The sequence below is a fragment of the Melampsora larici-populina genome, assembly GCF_000204055.1.
Source record: "Melampsora larici-populina 98AG31 unplaced genomic scaffold MELLAscaffold_3, whole genome shotgun sequence".
Lineage (NCBI taxonomy): Eukaryota > Fungi > Basidiomycota > Pucciniomycetes > Pucciniales > Melampsoraceae > Melampsora > Melampsora laricis-populina.
This window is the reverse complement of record NW_006768767.1, coordinates 1,346,293-1,360,811: the sequence shown is the minus strand read 5'-3', so window position 1 is coordinate 1,360,811 and position 14,519 is coordinate 1,346,293. Positions and strand designations below refer to the sequence as shown.

General features: G+C 42.0%; 1 protein-coding gene across 1 annotated transcript; it reads right to left on the bottom strand.

Moving 5' to 3' along the window:
- Positions 1-1,704: 1,704 nt before the first annotated feature.
- MELLADRAFT_59547 (uncharacterized protein) lies at positions 1,705-3,868 on the bottom strand (the record flags this gene model as incomplete). The annotated part of the gene is given in 11 exon segments (XM_007404964.1): positions 1,705-1,713; positions 1,815-2,020; positions 2,131-2,336; positions 2,431-2,494; positions 2,532-2,572; positions 2,632-2,901; positions 2,930-3,126; positions 3,196-3,274; positions 3,294-3,403; positions 3,434-3,748; positions 3,845-3,868. 11 exon segments carry the CDS (start codon positions 3,866-3,868, stop codon positions 1,705-1,707), a joined length of 1,521 nt encoding a protein of 506 aa, XP_007405026.1.
- Positions 3,869-14,519: the final 10,651 nt, after the last annotated feature.

The following is a 14,519-nucleotide window of genomic DNA, read 5'->3' as shown; positions in this document are numbered from 1 at the left end:
ACCGTAACTGTAACTACCATGACAAGTTATGGCCTCATACATTATTCCTAGTTTGGGAAACACTTGGATATACTCGACAACTTCATTAACCATTGATTTTTTTCATTTTCTGCCTTCTGCTTTTGTACATCTGCTACACCATATTCTACTAGGTTGATAGAGCACCAAAAACAATTTCACAATTTATCCAACAAGTGATGAGTGATGTGACAGTGAATCAAGTCATCATAGTTTTCTTCTTGAAACATGTTGGAAATATGTTTATTGTGGGTTTTTTTATCATTTGAATTTTTGTTCAATCACCTTCTTACTTACTTCATTTGAGTAGTTTGTAGGAATTGCCTCTTGCTCAAGGGACAAAATGCAAGATATGTCCATGTAGAGGGTAACATCATAAGAAGTGAATGACCAAAAGGGAGTAGATTATTTCAATAAGTGACAAATCTGGTGTTTGATTATAATCAATAGACACAAGTGAGAGAACACTAGAACCATTGGAAGTTCCTCTGACACAAAGTATATACTTATGATTTGGAACTCTTTCCTCCCTTTTAGAGTCCTTGATGATTTGACATTTATTGAATTTCATACAACTCTTCATCCTCACTACTTATTTCCTTATCACAAATCACACATCATAATATTATAGCTGACTTCCATTCTCTAGAGGCTCAGTACGAGTCTGGTTCATATATGTGACCTAGACTAGTTACGTGCAGAACTGTAACTGTGTCTGCAGCACAGGTCTGTTCTACCATGTACCTAGGATACCTCCCTCCAATGAGGAGCCAGCATCCTACAGGGTTGTGGTTTGGGGGTGGGCCCGAGGGTAGGGAAAGCTATGGGGATGGTACCTGCCAACCCCTTTCACTACCCTCAGGACGAGAACAGAGCCTGAGGAGCCATAGACTTCTCAACCCGGGAGGCGGGTGGGTGTTTGAAAAGACTATGAGCTCTAAGCAGATGAAATTTTTCAGATCTCCAACATGCGGGATAGTGAGGGATGAGATGTTGGAGTAGAGAGGAAAAATCTCAGTGTATCTCTCTCTTTACATCTCTGGGAACTCAAGCCGCCTGTGACAGGTGTGTGCTATCTGTCACAGACTGTGTTACCCTCATCTATCCTCACCCGTTGCTCTCCTGATTCCTCAGGAATGGAATTGTGTGTACCAACGCAGGCTCCAGGGAACACTGGCAATATATTTACTAATAGTTCTTTTTTAATACCACCCCAACCATGTTGGAAATCAGGACTTAGGAACTAATGCAATTTGTACTTTTATACACGCAACACCAAGGAGGGGAGCAGGGACACAACTTGCATGAAGAGGTCTCAGAAAAGATCTCTCCATGAAGAGAGAGTTCACCTTTCAAAGGGGGACTCTCTGGATTATGTCTCTCATGATCCTCCTACGCGATCAGGCGACATAGAAGGGAGAGATCAAAGTAGTACAATCCCTTATACGAGACCTGACTCCCACCATACAGCTTTACCTCACCTAGGCATAACCTAGGCAAGGTAAAGAAATATCCTTTATGCAATAATAAGATGTTATAAGAGTTAATGAATCATTGTTTGGCTGAAAATAAAATTGGTCTGAAGGAGGATCATGTCCATGAGATATGTTGATCATGACATAAACATGTTAAAGTGACTTATTTCATTGAACAAAATTAAATGTCAATATATCTGTATTCATATTCTCAATAGGACTGTGTTTGTGTTAGTGTACCCCTTAAAATTAATGATACATGATGAATGAGTTGACACAAATAATGAAAGTAAAATTTTACGGAGAAAGTGTCATAAGTACGTGTTGAACAACAAGAGCTGCCTCTTCTTGTGACAGAGGTGCAATCAATGCAGTAAGCTCGGAGCTGGTGAATGATTTCCAGCTCTTGCGGACCAATTGATAGGCATCCACACGAAGCTCCTGGTGCTGTTCAAAAAGTGGGCAGTGGATTTCAGAGATCAAATTTCTCACACTCAGGCAGCCAATGATTTGCTTGTGGCATATAGCTTTGAGTTTGGGAATAAGTAACACTTGATTTGAGATTGAATGTGCATCAGAGATCCTCTATATTGGTGCATGACTCAAATCCCCGGATAGTATGTCAAAATCCACTTACTATCAGCCAGGCGGTACATGCTCTTTGGACTTGAGAGTGTCTTGAAATCAGGTACAACGGTATGAGGGGTGCTGTGGACTTCAGCCCACTCAGCCCACAGAGTACGGGGCTGTTTGGTGGGGTCTTCACCAGTCTTCGAAGCTACGAGGGAAGTTCTTTCGCAGTATTCTTCGTATGCAGACCGCAGAGGTGCAAAATAAAGAGCCCTATTTCAAATTTGTAAAGACAAAAGATTAGATTTGGCGGCTAGATTGCAGTTCGCCATCACATTTGGTGTTGTCAGGAATATTGCTTACTGACCCGCAGATGGCATACTCTATAAATGCTTGATAAGTTCGGCGACTGAAACATCCAATTGAGTACCCTACACAAAACACACACATGAGAAGAGCATCACTGACGAGAAGTCCTTGACACAAATGGTCGCTTTGAAAGTAACATCCTGTTTAATTATCCCAGATCAGTTTTACCTCCCAGATGATCTGTGACTCAGAATGCTACAAGATGTGAATGGGTACCTTTTCCGATTCGGGCTCATGATCCTCTGGCTCGCTGTCCCATTCCTCGTCGGAATCACCGCAGCTCATCTCTTCGACCTGGTCTCCTTCCTCATCTTTAAGCGGTGGTTCTTCCACAAGTTGACTCTCTGAATATTCTGATGAGTGGCCTGGGTAGACGCGAAATAGGAGGGTGAGGTAAGTCAGGGAAAGCCTAATATACTCATGGGATGGGAGGGAAAGCTTCACACTCACATTTTTGGAAGTATTCAAACTGTGTAAGTATATGACTTGGGACATACAAATTCTTCACGGCTCCATTGCGTTTGGAACAAAATACTAGACGAGTAATACTGCTCAATGGACGGTCAAGAGTTTCAATTACTGTTTTGCGCATTTGCTTCATCGCTTGTGTCAGACTATCCAAATCGCGTTGAGTACTATGCAAAAGTGACGCTGTGTCTGAACAGGACCAGGTTGCACGAAAGTAGATGTCGTTCTGTGATTGCGAGTCATGGCAAACATTCAGTTTAATGCCAGGATTCACTAGGGTAGCATGCATACTTACCTCAGTACCTGGTTGCTGGAGCAATCTCTTCACGTCCATTGTTTCACCCACGGTGATAGTCTTCCACTCGACTGGGTCGCTGTGCGGAGTGAGCGTACCCTGACTGAAGATTTGCAATTCGTCTTCGCGATGGACTGAAAACTTGGTGTTGCGCACGTTGTGTCGTAGCGATTTGCAGGGGGATCAACGTCACCTCAATGAGAAGAACCTAGGTGATGCAGCGATGATCTGAACTCACACACCAACTCATGCTCCATCCGGTATACATGGTGCGGACCGATTCGCTCAGATGGAAAACCAGTTCGTCTGAAACCCAGCTTTCTTCGACCGAGAGTGACTGACCCATTGGCACCGTGTTCAAGGCAGTCGTAGTTTCTTGTCTTTGGAGGTAGAATTGATGAGGGCACCTCAATTCAAAGCGATGCTCCGGCGGGTCGCGATGTGAGTCATGTAGGCAATGTTCGTCTGCTACATGATTGACCCCAACAAGTCTTTTATGTGTCTCGCCGTCGGACTTCCACAATGCATCAAGATCATCAAAGTAAGCTTGCGTCTAGAATTTTGAGACAATTACCGTGATAATGAAAGTTAGCTCGAGAGATAACTTTCTAATCAAGTATACTTGGTCAGCTGGGGGTTGAATACTCACTGTCACCGAGCGGGTTTCGACCATAGCTACCACGGTTGAAGTGAGTATTGTAAAGTTTTGATAGAATGGGACAGAGTCTCTGAATCCTTGGTTCAGAAGGCCGGGTACGATCAGATTTGTTAGCAATTGATTTTTAGGCTGGCATAAAAAAGGTTCTAAAGACCTGGATCTTGACGGCGACTGACCTGTACAATCAAGGATCAGAGCCCGAGGTAAAAAATAGATGATGGTAATTCAGTCAAAAGAATCGGATGTTCGATTTCTTGAAAAATGATGAACGATTTTAATTTTGCGCGAAGTGAATGTGCTATTCTCTCTGATGCCCTTTCAATGGAGTGGAATCTAAATCCCGCTTCCGAACTACAGCCATTCATAAACTTAACAAAGCCTCACGCTCGCCTCGAGCGAGGCTGAAATAAGCAAGGGACTTATGCCAAACTTGTACGCTCCATAACCTCGCGGTAGAGGCTTTTGCAGGTAGCCTCCTGCATTCCCTTTTATCTCATTCCACACCATGGAATCAGGTATGGTCCAAAGAAAGAATGTATGTGCCTTGATCTGGCGCATATTGTACATATTTTTTCCCCAAGGAAAGTACTGCCCTCCCTGAGAAAAATGGCTTAAGTTTGAGTCTCCAAGAGTTATAGGAAGCCCAACTTGTAAAAGTCTGGTCCAAAATTTCACCAAAAGTAAAGGTATGGTCCAAAAACCTTTTTGTACCAAGACTATCAAGACTACATATTGTGTTACAACAAAGCCAAGAAATGTTTCTAAACCAGAACACTCACAAACATAAGAAACATAACTTATTAGTTAGGTGGAGCTGAAAGCCACTTGGTACACAACCCAAGAGGCAATAAATTTCATACATTCCTAACCTAACACCCCCTCTGACCTGCCTATAAAAAGTGTAAAGTCAAGAGTGGTGAAGTAGGGAGGAGAATAAAAAGATACCACAAGAAGTCAAACAATATGTCAGTTTCCAAAAGAAACTAAACCTGTGAAAAATATTTTATATATATGTGATAACAAGCATGTAAGCCCACCAATAAAATATAAAAAACTTACTATACAAAAACAAGATTTGCATCCGTGTGAGAATCATGTGCAACAATGTGATTTTGTGCTTCCAGTAAACAGAGAGCTGCATGACCACATATATTTATTAAAAACACCTCTGAAGACTAGCGCCCAGCACTTTTGATATATTCTAAAGAAAAACTGGACTGAGCTAAAGTAGTAGCACCTCCAGATTGTAAGGAATGTCCTGAAAAAGTCTTGTCAAAAAACTTGTGAAATCTCTTGGGGACTAACATTGCGATGGAGATAGACCTTCAGACATGAAAAACAAAGCTGGTGAAGAGACAAACAAAGCATCTCTAGACTGTAAGTAAGATTTTGTAAGAGATACTGGACAAGCAATTGAATTATCAAAGTGTTGAATAATAACCAGAGCTCCTAAAAATGTCTTGTTGCCTTTAGAATAAGGTAGTCAATATTGAAAATAACGGAAGCATGTTGAAAATTTCAAAGATGCTCAAGTAACAGCCTTCCTAACATCAAAAAGCTTTGAAGAATCAGGAATTGTAAGCTCTCCCAACCAGTGTAAGCCTCCAGACCCCACAGCTAAAATAGCTAAGAACAAACTGTTTTCATGAGATGAAGATGACTGCAAAACAACTAATTTGATTTGAGATACTGTTAATGGTTTTGTCCCGTTGACCGGCTTAGAAAACCCATTGATACAACCCTTCATAACCTCTTTTACCAATACCAAATCCGTGTCACAAATCATGGATGTAAATTTGATGTTAAGATTATACTTGATGCCTGTTAAATAAATCCTTACTGAACAAGGCGATATTAAACGGATCAGATAAGAAATGTACCACATCAAAGTCTTCTCATCTGCATAAAACAGAGTGTTGAATAAATCACAAAATTTGAAAAAAACCCTAAAACCTGATTTGTACTTAGCTTTAGTCAAAAGAGAAAAAGATCATAGATAGTCTTTAATAGATAGAGATTTTAAATCATTCCACCTCCGCAATTGACCATTTAATGGCTTCCAACATCCTAACTCCATCACAACCAGTGAAATAGTCAATGAGCCACCTGAGATTGGCCTGATTTTCCTTGTTGAGATAGATTTGCAAAAACCATTTAGATTTACCCCCTGTTTTCTTGTAGAGACTCTGTAATGCAAAACACCCAGATGGAATTGAATTACACCCCCAATTAACCCAAACTTATAATTATTTCAAAGCTCTTAGAGGTTGCTTAGGCCAACCAAAAAATCCTTAATGACATCAATCTTTAGCGGTTTCTTATCCGGAGCAAAGTAAATTAAAAATTTTTGGTGTCTATCACATGAACATGCAACTGCTTCTTCCAAACCCATGGAAAACCTAAGATACCCAAAATCATTAACATTTTTGATTGCATAGAAGGTATTTGATGTCCTTTAAACGTAACAAAGCCATTTGCTGGTGTGACTGACCAAATGTCATCCATCATGTTGTTTAACATTTTGATGTGAAAGACTTCCTCTGTTATCCAGAGAACCAATGAAAATACTCCACACCATATGTGTGGACACGCTGATGAACCAAAAGTTAAATTATGATCAGCTCTAAACTTTTTCTTGATTTTCAAAATTTGCCTAATTTGATACTGAAGATGAAGTGGAATGATTATAAATGCTCCCTTGATATCAGATTTGAATATCACCACGTCCTTGTGTTTCTTCTTCATTTTAATTGCATACAGAGCAAAAGATTTCAATAAGTCATATGATACTACAATGTAGTTTATGCCAATCAAATCATTTGGAGAAGGTCTGACAACACTCATATTTGAACAGACTCTCATCTTCCTAGACTCCTTTTCAGATGTCATTAGCAAAGGTATCACCTTCATCCAGAAGCAAAATTGAGAATTCTTCAGAAAAACAACCCTTATCAATTTCTTCCTGACACTGTTCTTCTGAGAATGCTTGATTTTCAAAACAGGTGACATGATTTTTGACATCAAAAACATCAGATGATGGAAGTGATGAAGATGGCCAAAAACCTTCTCTCAAACCTTTTATGGCCAATCTTACAAACACCTGATTTGGATGCTGATGAAGCAGTGATTCCATTTTATCCATGTTGATTGGTGTGTTGATTTTGCATACAAACAATACTGCTTAAGAATAAAACAAGTGTCAATATCTTCTTCTAGCAAAGGGGTATCTGACAAAGGATGTGCATATCTACTTGATTCAATAGCTGATGAAAATACAGATACTGTACTTTCATCCCATTGATAGCCTCAAAGAAACATACTCCTCAGGGGTGATTGCATCCTTGGTGTGCCGCACAACATTCAAGTAAATGCTGGAATTCTAACTTCAATATTAGCCTCAGGCCAAGACAAAAGCCTCTATCAAGATGACAGAGAGATTGATATGTAAAAAATGAGGGAAAAAATGTCACCAAGACATTTAATGATCCATTTACAAGTAGGTCCTGCTTTACATTCCCATCCCAAGTTCCATACATAAAACAGAAGTTTTCCTCAATCTGGCAACCCTTTGCACCCTTGATAGGATACAATTCTTTATGTTTGTAATCGGAATGGTATAAAGTTGTTGGAGCCCTGTTGGTATCTCTAATTCTTGACAGACCTGCACTAGGAGTTTGCTGATAATTCAATTCAGGATGAGCACCAGACCCAATGCCCCAATGGGTGCCCGTTCCCGGCCCCTGCGGAGCACGGGTTTGGTCAGGGTTTTTTGGCTCAAAAAAGTCAGGGGACCTCAAAGGGTAGGGGCGTGGAGGACATATGTAACAAGCCACCCAAACTGCAGGTTGCCTGCGGGGTTTTGAAACCAAAAGATTTATGCCAAAAAAGTCAAGGGACCAACAAAGTCAAGATGTCATAGTAAAAATAAGTTAGAAATATAAGGAAAAAACATATTGTTCATTCTTTGTCTTCATCATAAATCTGAATAAGGTTTTGTACTGTGTTAAATTTATGAGGGAAATACATTGGCCCAATTTCCACACTGATAGGAGCTAGAGAAGCTTGTTGAGCTGATACAATAGATTTAGTCTTACTAAAGGCTCCTTCAGAAGGAGTGCTGGTAGCGGGAATGGCAACAACGCAGACACAGATACAATACCCATTCGATACTGTATTGGTATTGTATCTGGTTGGGTGGGTATCATATGGAGGTATATCATATCAAAGATACGATATTTCCACCATTGTCCAGTCCCGTGGTATCAGGGTACCCAATACATATCGGGTATTGTATCACAAAACCAATATGATACCCGATCTGAGGTGTACATGGTATTGTAGTATCCTGCGGTATCTGTAGTATTGCATCCCTGTGTATTTGCTCCAACCGGACCTAATTCAGTCTGTCAAAGTCAGGCTGGAGGGGCATCTAGCTTTCAATTACATTAATTACCCCTTTCCTTAGTCTTTCATATTTTCCATTCAAAGCTAATACTTAACTACTATGCAAACGACAACTCCACCACGGCAGCAAGGGATCTTTTGGTTCCCATATGTCACTCGATGGGCCAAGCTGTGGTCTGGATCAGATTCAATCGGCCAGGAGGTGGTTGACCCCTCACATGAAGACTTGGTAAGTCTATTCCAAGCACTTTCAAATTCTAATAGTTATTGAAACATTCACCAGTTTTTCTTTTTATCTTTCTATCTTAGACTTCCAATCCCCATCCTCAGTCTGATCTTTTTGAAATGTCTTTCCTTCACCGTCCAAATAAATCATAAACCTCTCCGGTCAATCCATTATCATTTTCTCCACCAAACACCCCATCAAACTCGTGTCGAAGCACCCGAGTTACCCCTCTTTGACAATCTGCAGGCATGGTGGCCACTCCCTCTGACTCCCGGCTCTCCATGAGACCTGATTTTGAGTCAGACTCCAATCAATCAGTGGTTGTTTGGAAGAAACAGAATAAGAAGCGACATTGAGTTGAATTGGAAGCAGAAGAAACATCAGACAATTCAAGATCTCGTGGTTTGACTAAGAATCTGATACTGGTACTTCTGCACATGAAACCTTATATGAGATCAATGCACCATTATAAGAAGTTGTGGGAAAACCATTGGGTAACAAAGCAGTTTTCAGATGAGGTGAAGGAAGATTTGTAACAGGGGAACTTAACATTACATAGATTTAATAACCATCAAATGTTGCCCAATAAGACTCCAGTCTACATTAGTTGGTACGGAGATGCATTGACTTATTTTGGACTAGGACTCAAGGTAGGATCTTTGTGGGTGATGTCCAGACTGATAGAAGGATGGGAAACTTACAACTTAAAACCCAACGAATCCTTGAGAAAGATAGTGTGGGCCAAGACGGTGATAATCCGTTTAGGCTTACTAATGGTGCAGAAAAAGCATGAAACATAAGGGAAGAGATTCGTAGTACACACAGATAACACAACCACCAAAGGGGTAGTGCAAAACAGAAAGTCAAAAGATCAGTAGGTAAATGACAAATGGAAGAAGATTCAGATCCTACTTACAGAGTACCAGTGTGGAATCAAGGAGAAGCGATTAACCTCCAAAGAAAACACCGCCAACGCTCTGTCACAAGGTGATAACTTGGAAGAAGACCTGGAGAAACAACTGCACATCCCTCTTCCAAGCAACCTACCCTGGCTGCTATACCAAACGCACGGCAAATAAGAATCCGGACGTCAACACACCTAAGCACCCAAAAGTGAAGAAACCTCCTAACCTGTACAAATTTAAAACCGGTCCAGACGGAACAAGTACGGTGTCAGATGAAAAACTTATTGAGAATAACTAGGAGGGGAATGGGCAGAAGATACTTAATGAAGCTGTAAAATTCCAGGATCAAGAAGTTTGTAAAATTTAGTGAAGGAAGAGGACAAAGCAGGAGAGAGTTTTTACCAGCTACAAAAGACATGATTTACAAATTTGTGCTATGGCCAAGTGAGAGAAGAAACCCGGAAGAAACGTTGGAACACACAATAAAATCAGACACCATAAGGAAATACCTAGTTGGGTTAAGAACATGGTATAAATTCATCAGTTGAACTTTCCAGAATTGGATGAAGACATAATCAAACTATCCCTACGTGCTTCAAGAAAATACGAGTCAGAGAACAGAGAAAAGAGAGTGAAAGTAAATCCCAAAAACGGAACGTCAAATGAGAATCAGCCAGTCCTTCTGTCACACATAGAGCAAGTTGTAAATGAATTAAGAGACGGAGGAGGAAAAGCAAGTGCAATTGTAGCAGTTACGCTGGTGGCATTCTGGGGGTTAGCAAGACTCAGGGAGATTGTGTTGGACAACCCTCAGAAACGAGTGCCAAAATTGAAAAACTTGCAAATGGTTGAAAGAAACAGAGATCTTGAATTAGCAATTTATGAATCAAAGATGGCAAAAGAGAAGGAGATACAGTATCTGATCCTAAAGAAACAACCAACTTACCTAGACCCAGTGGAGGCCCTAAAGAAGACAGTGAAGCTGAACCAAATTAAACGGGAAGACCAGCTATTCTCTTATATGTGAGATGGCCAAAGATGGGTCTTGTCAAAGTCTGAAGTGATGAGTACAGTAAAAGAAATATGGAAACGAAATGGTTCTGAAGGTCCCACTGGCCACTTGTTTGGAGTAGGTGGAGTGTCTCTGCTTCATTATCACGGATCATCAGTTGATGCGATAAAATTACAAGGTAGATGGGTAGGAAACTTGTATAAACATTACATAAAGTTATATTTGCAAGAAGTTCAAAGAGATACAGTCAAAACCTTAAGGAGATTCAAGAAACCCGACTGAACTGAGGTAGTTTTAACGTTTGCAATGAAAGAACAAGGCTGTACATATGTGCATCAATACAGGCTGAGGCTCAAGCATCTCTCCAGAGGCTGCAGATAAAAAAGAAGTGAGACACAAGAGAAATGTAAAACACTAACAGATTCATAAGTTAATGGCAGGAAAGGGCCAGAGGAACCAATTTCAGAGGTAGGGGAGCTTGTCAGAACTCTGAACACGCTACTTATTCCCAGAGAGAGGGGTCTGACAGCACCTCTTCTCAGCATTTGGTGAATCCCCCCCTGCTGGCCTCTCTGTAACCTGCTAGGTTCCTAAAGGGATACAGATCCCTTGGGCCTAGTTGAGGCTGGGGGAGACTTATCTACATGAACTAGTAGGGACGGGAGTGGAGGGATTAGAATGTAGATCCCAATGCTACAGTCCCCACCCCGAGCAGAGCACAAGCTCCAAACACACATATTCAAATAGAGGAGTAGACAACATGGGCAACCCACCCATGTAAATTTGGGGAAGTGTCAAACTGGGGAATCAAGGTTGCAAGGGCTTGGCCCATGGTGGTGGTGTTCAATGTTTTATTGGCATTGATGCAATACAGACACTCAGAGAGGTGAAAAGAGTCAATAATTTGCTTGAGAAGAGCAGCCAAGTTGGAGCCGGTGTGAGGCACTTTGATCGGCTTCAAAGCCAGAGTGATACCATGGAGCTGATAGTAGTCAGAGATCCAGTGTGCTGTTACACCAAGAATTGCAAGGTTGGTGGGAGACATCCATCTGCCACAAGTGATACTAAAATGTCCAATGGAAGAGAGGAGTTTCATGATTGCAGCTTGTTTGGCTTTGGAAGCGTCCAATATGCCATCCAAGATGGCAGTCCATTTCAATAATACAGTGTGAGCCGCGCGGTTGATCATGTTGATGATCTTGTGGACCTCCTTACCGTTGAAAAACAAGACTGGTACATCTTGGTTGACAACCAGGAGGATCAATGCAACCTTGAGGATGGCTCTATTGAGAGGTCTGACCTGAGGGAAAGTAGATTGAAGAGAAAACTCCAAATCAAAAAGTTGGAAAAGGACAAGAATAAAGAGAAATGAAAACTTAGAAACAAGCAGAGAAAGCAAAAAAATAATCACTTGGACAGGCTCACCATTGATATAGAAGGCCAAAACAGTGGGTTGATTGGTTTGAACAGGAGGTTCAATCTGATGTGCTTGGGAAAGATGTTGGCTCATTGATTTGCTGCTGCTGTTCTTGTCAACAGCAAGAGGTTTGTTGCATATGGCAGTTGGCATCTCAGCAGTGTTAGTTGTAGAGTCAATGAAACCCTCTTGGGCTTGGTAGATGGTCTTGAGGACGTTGTTGACTCCTTTGGTGACAAAGTACTGCCACACCCAAGATGAACAGGAGGTGGCCGTGGGTAACGCATCGACCCGGGACTGGGGCCACCGGGCCGGGACCGGTGACGGGCCGGGCCCAGGTTTTCACGGCCTCCTCAAAATGCTGAGGAGACCGGAAGTAGTGTGCTCACGAGCCGCCGAAAGGGCCCGACCCAAAGGGGCCCGGCAGGTGGGAGCGATGTGAGAGCAGGAAAAAGCGAGCTGAAGAGCTCAGCAAAGTCAGTAAGCAGCGGAACGAGTCAAAGTGACTGAGTGGGGATGTTGTTTATTGCTCCGAATACTGTAGTGTAGATACAATAAATGTAGATCACATGATTTTTTTGGAGTTCATTATTTTATTGATGAATTTATTGAAGCTCTTGAGGCAAACCACTGCTTCAAGGGTTTGAGTTTTCATCGAACTACGAAGGTCGGTAATTGTCCTACCTGCAGTGGAGAACTCACGCTCGGTAGGAGTACTGGTGGCTGGAATAGCAAGGAAGATGTGTGCCATCTTGGAAAGAATCGGAAATTTGTGACCCTCGTTTTGCCAATACTTAAGTGGGGTGTAAGTTTCGTCCTCTCGCTCGGTCGAGAGATAAGTTTGAAGCTCGGCCTTGATGCCTTGAGCTTTCTTTTTAGTGACAAAAGATCGAGGACGATCTTCAGGTGGCGGTCCAGATTCTTCATTGTTTACTACGGGCACATCGACATGAAATTTTTTACACTCGTTCAAGAAGAGTGTCTTCCAATCATCCCGATGATCGAGTCCAGCAAGCGCTAGAGTTGTATCGCTTAACTCTTGATCCTTGCTGCGTGGGTCAAGAATCAGAGCACAGAGATAAACAGGTTTCACAAGGACTTTTTTGTAATATGTTTCGGCCTTCGTTTTCATTGGTTGAATGGCTTGTCGGAGCTCTTGAGCCTTGTAGTTACACCAGCTCTATCAAAATATGAGCAAAGTCAACATTGTGAGACAGAATAAGAAGATTATCAAAAACCAACGTACCGAGTTCAATTTCTTAATGATCCATTCATATACTGGAATTACATCTCCAAGGCTTGGGTATTTGCTTGCTGAAAGATCCTTTGTAGCAGACTCGAACGGCTCCAGGAATTCAATGAGATGGCCAATGAGCTTCCACTCGTCATCTGACAGAGCATATGGACTATATTCAGGATTGTTTCGGCATTTTGTGTCAATTGAAACACGTAATTGGTGTGCTCGGCGATAACAGTCTAGGTCAGAGTTCCATCTTGTGTCGACATTTCGGACGAGGTTGAGTTGATAGCCTAAGTCAGCCTCAACTTGCTTGAGAAATGACTGTAAGCGCTGCGGCGACTTGTAGATCCAAGCAATAAGCTTGAGGAGTCAAGTGAGAACTGAGTTGACATCCGAGGTTTGAATCGGTTCCAGGAGAATAGCAAGATCGCGTGGTACTGGACCATCTTCACCGAGTTTTCTGGCAAATGTTTTGAGTCCGTCTCGAGCAATGAGGTTTATGACATGGGCAACACATCCAAGGAGATTTTGGTCTCGGTTGAAGTTTGGACAGACTCTTTCGAGAGCATCGGCCATTGTACCGTTTGAGCTAGCGTTATCAGCAACAATACAGAAGACCTTATCAAGTAGGCCATACTCTTCAAAGACCGGAATGAGATGATTGGCTAGGTTGATACCGGTATGCTCGCCATCAATCTCTTTGAGACAGAGTATGGCCTCTTGCAGTTGGAAACTTTCATCAATCCAGTGAACTGTGGCACCCAAGATTGATTTGCGATTTGGGGATGTCCAAGCGTCGCAGGTGATGCTCACCGCGGTTTGATTTTGAAAGATCTCCTTCATCACTACCTTCATTTCAACCAAAGTCTTTCGTACAGCATCTGCAAGAGCATCGGCGCCAACTAGGAACGGCGAGACTGCAGGGTTACACATTTCAAGTAGCTCTCGTAGTTCTGGAGGTTCGACAAAGTTGAAAGGTAGCTCCTTCATGAAAATGAGGCAAAGTAGCTTAGTCTTGAGATTCTCGCGAGTGAGTTTAGGGATCTAGGATTGAAATACTCAGCCAGAGAACAAACAAAGATGACAGTCAATACAAGAAAGTCAACATACATTCTGGAGGTTCCCATTGGTGGTATAGCTCTTCATTGATCCACGCTCAACTACGGTGCTTTCGTAAATTTGATGACGGCGTTCCAAATGGCGCGCCATCGACTTTGTGCTGCAGGATTTATCCGGTTTCAGTGAAAGTCCACAGATTCTACCTCCTGCGGTTGGAATAGTTGCTTGACATATGTTTGATATTTCTTTTGAAACATCATCACGTTCAGTCTTGAAATGCTGCCAGACCCAAGAGGACTTGTGTGAGTTGTCGATCTCGGTTTTTTTGCGTGGAGGTGCTGGTGTTTTAGAGCTTTGGGTGGTCTTGGCTTTTGTTGGAGAGTCGGTGATTATGATTGCGCTG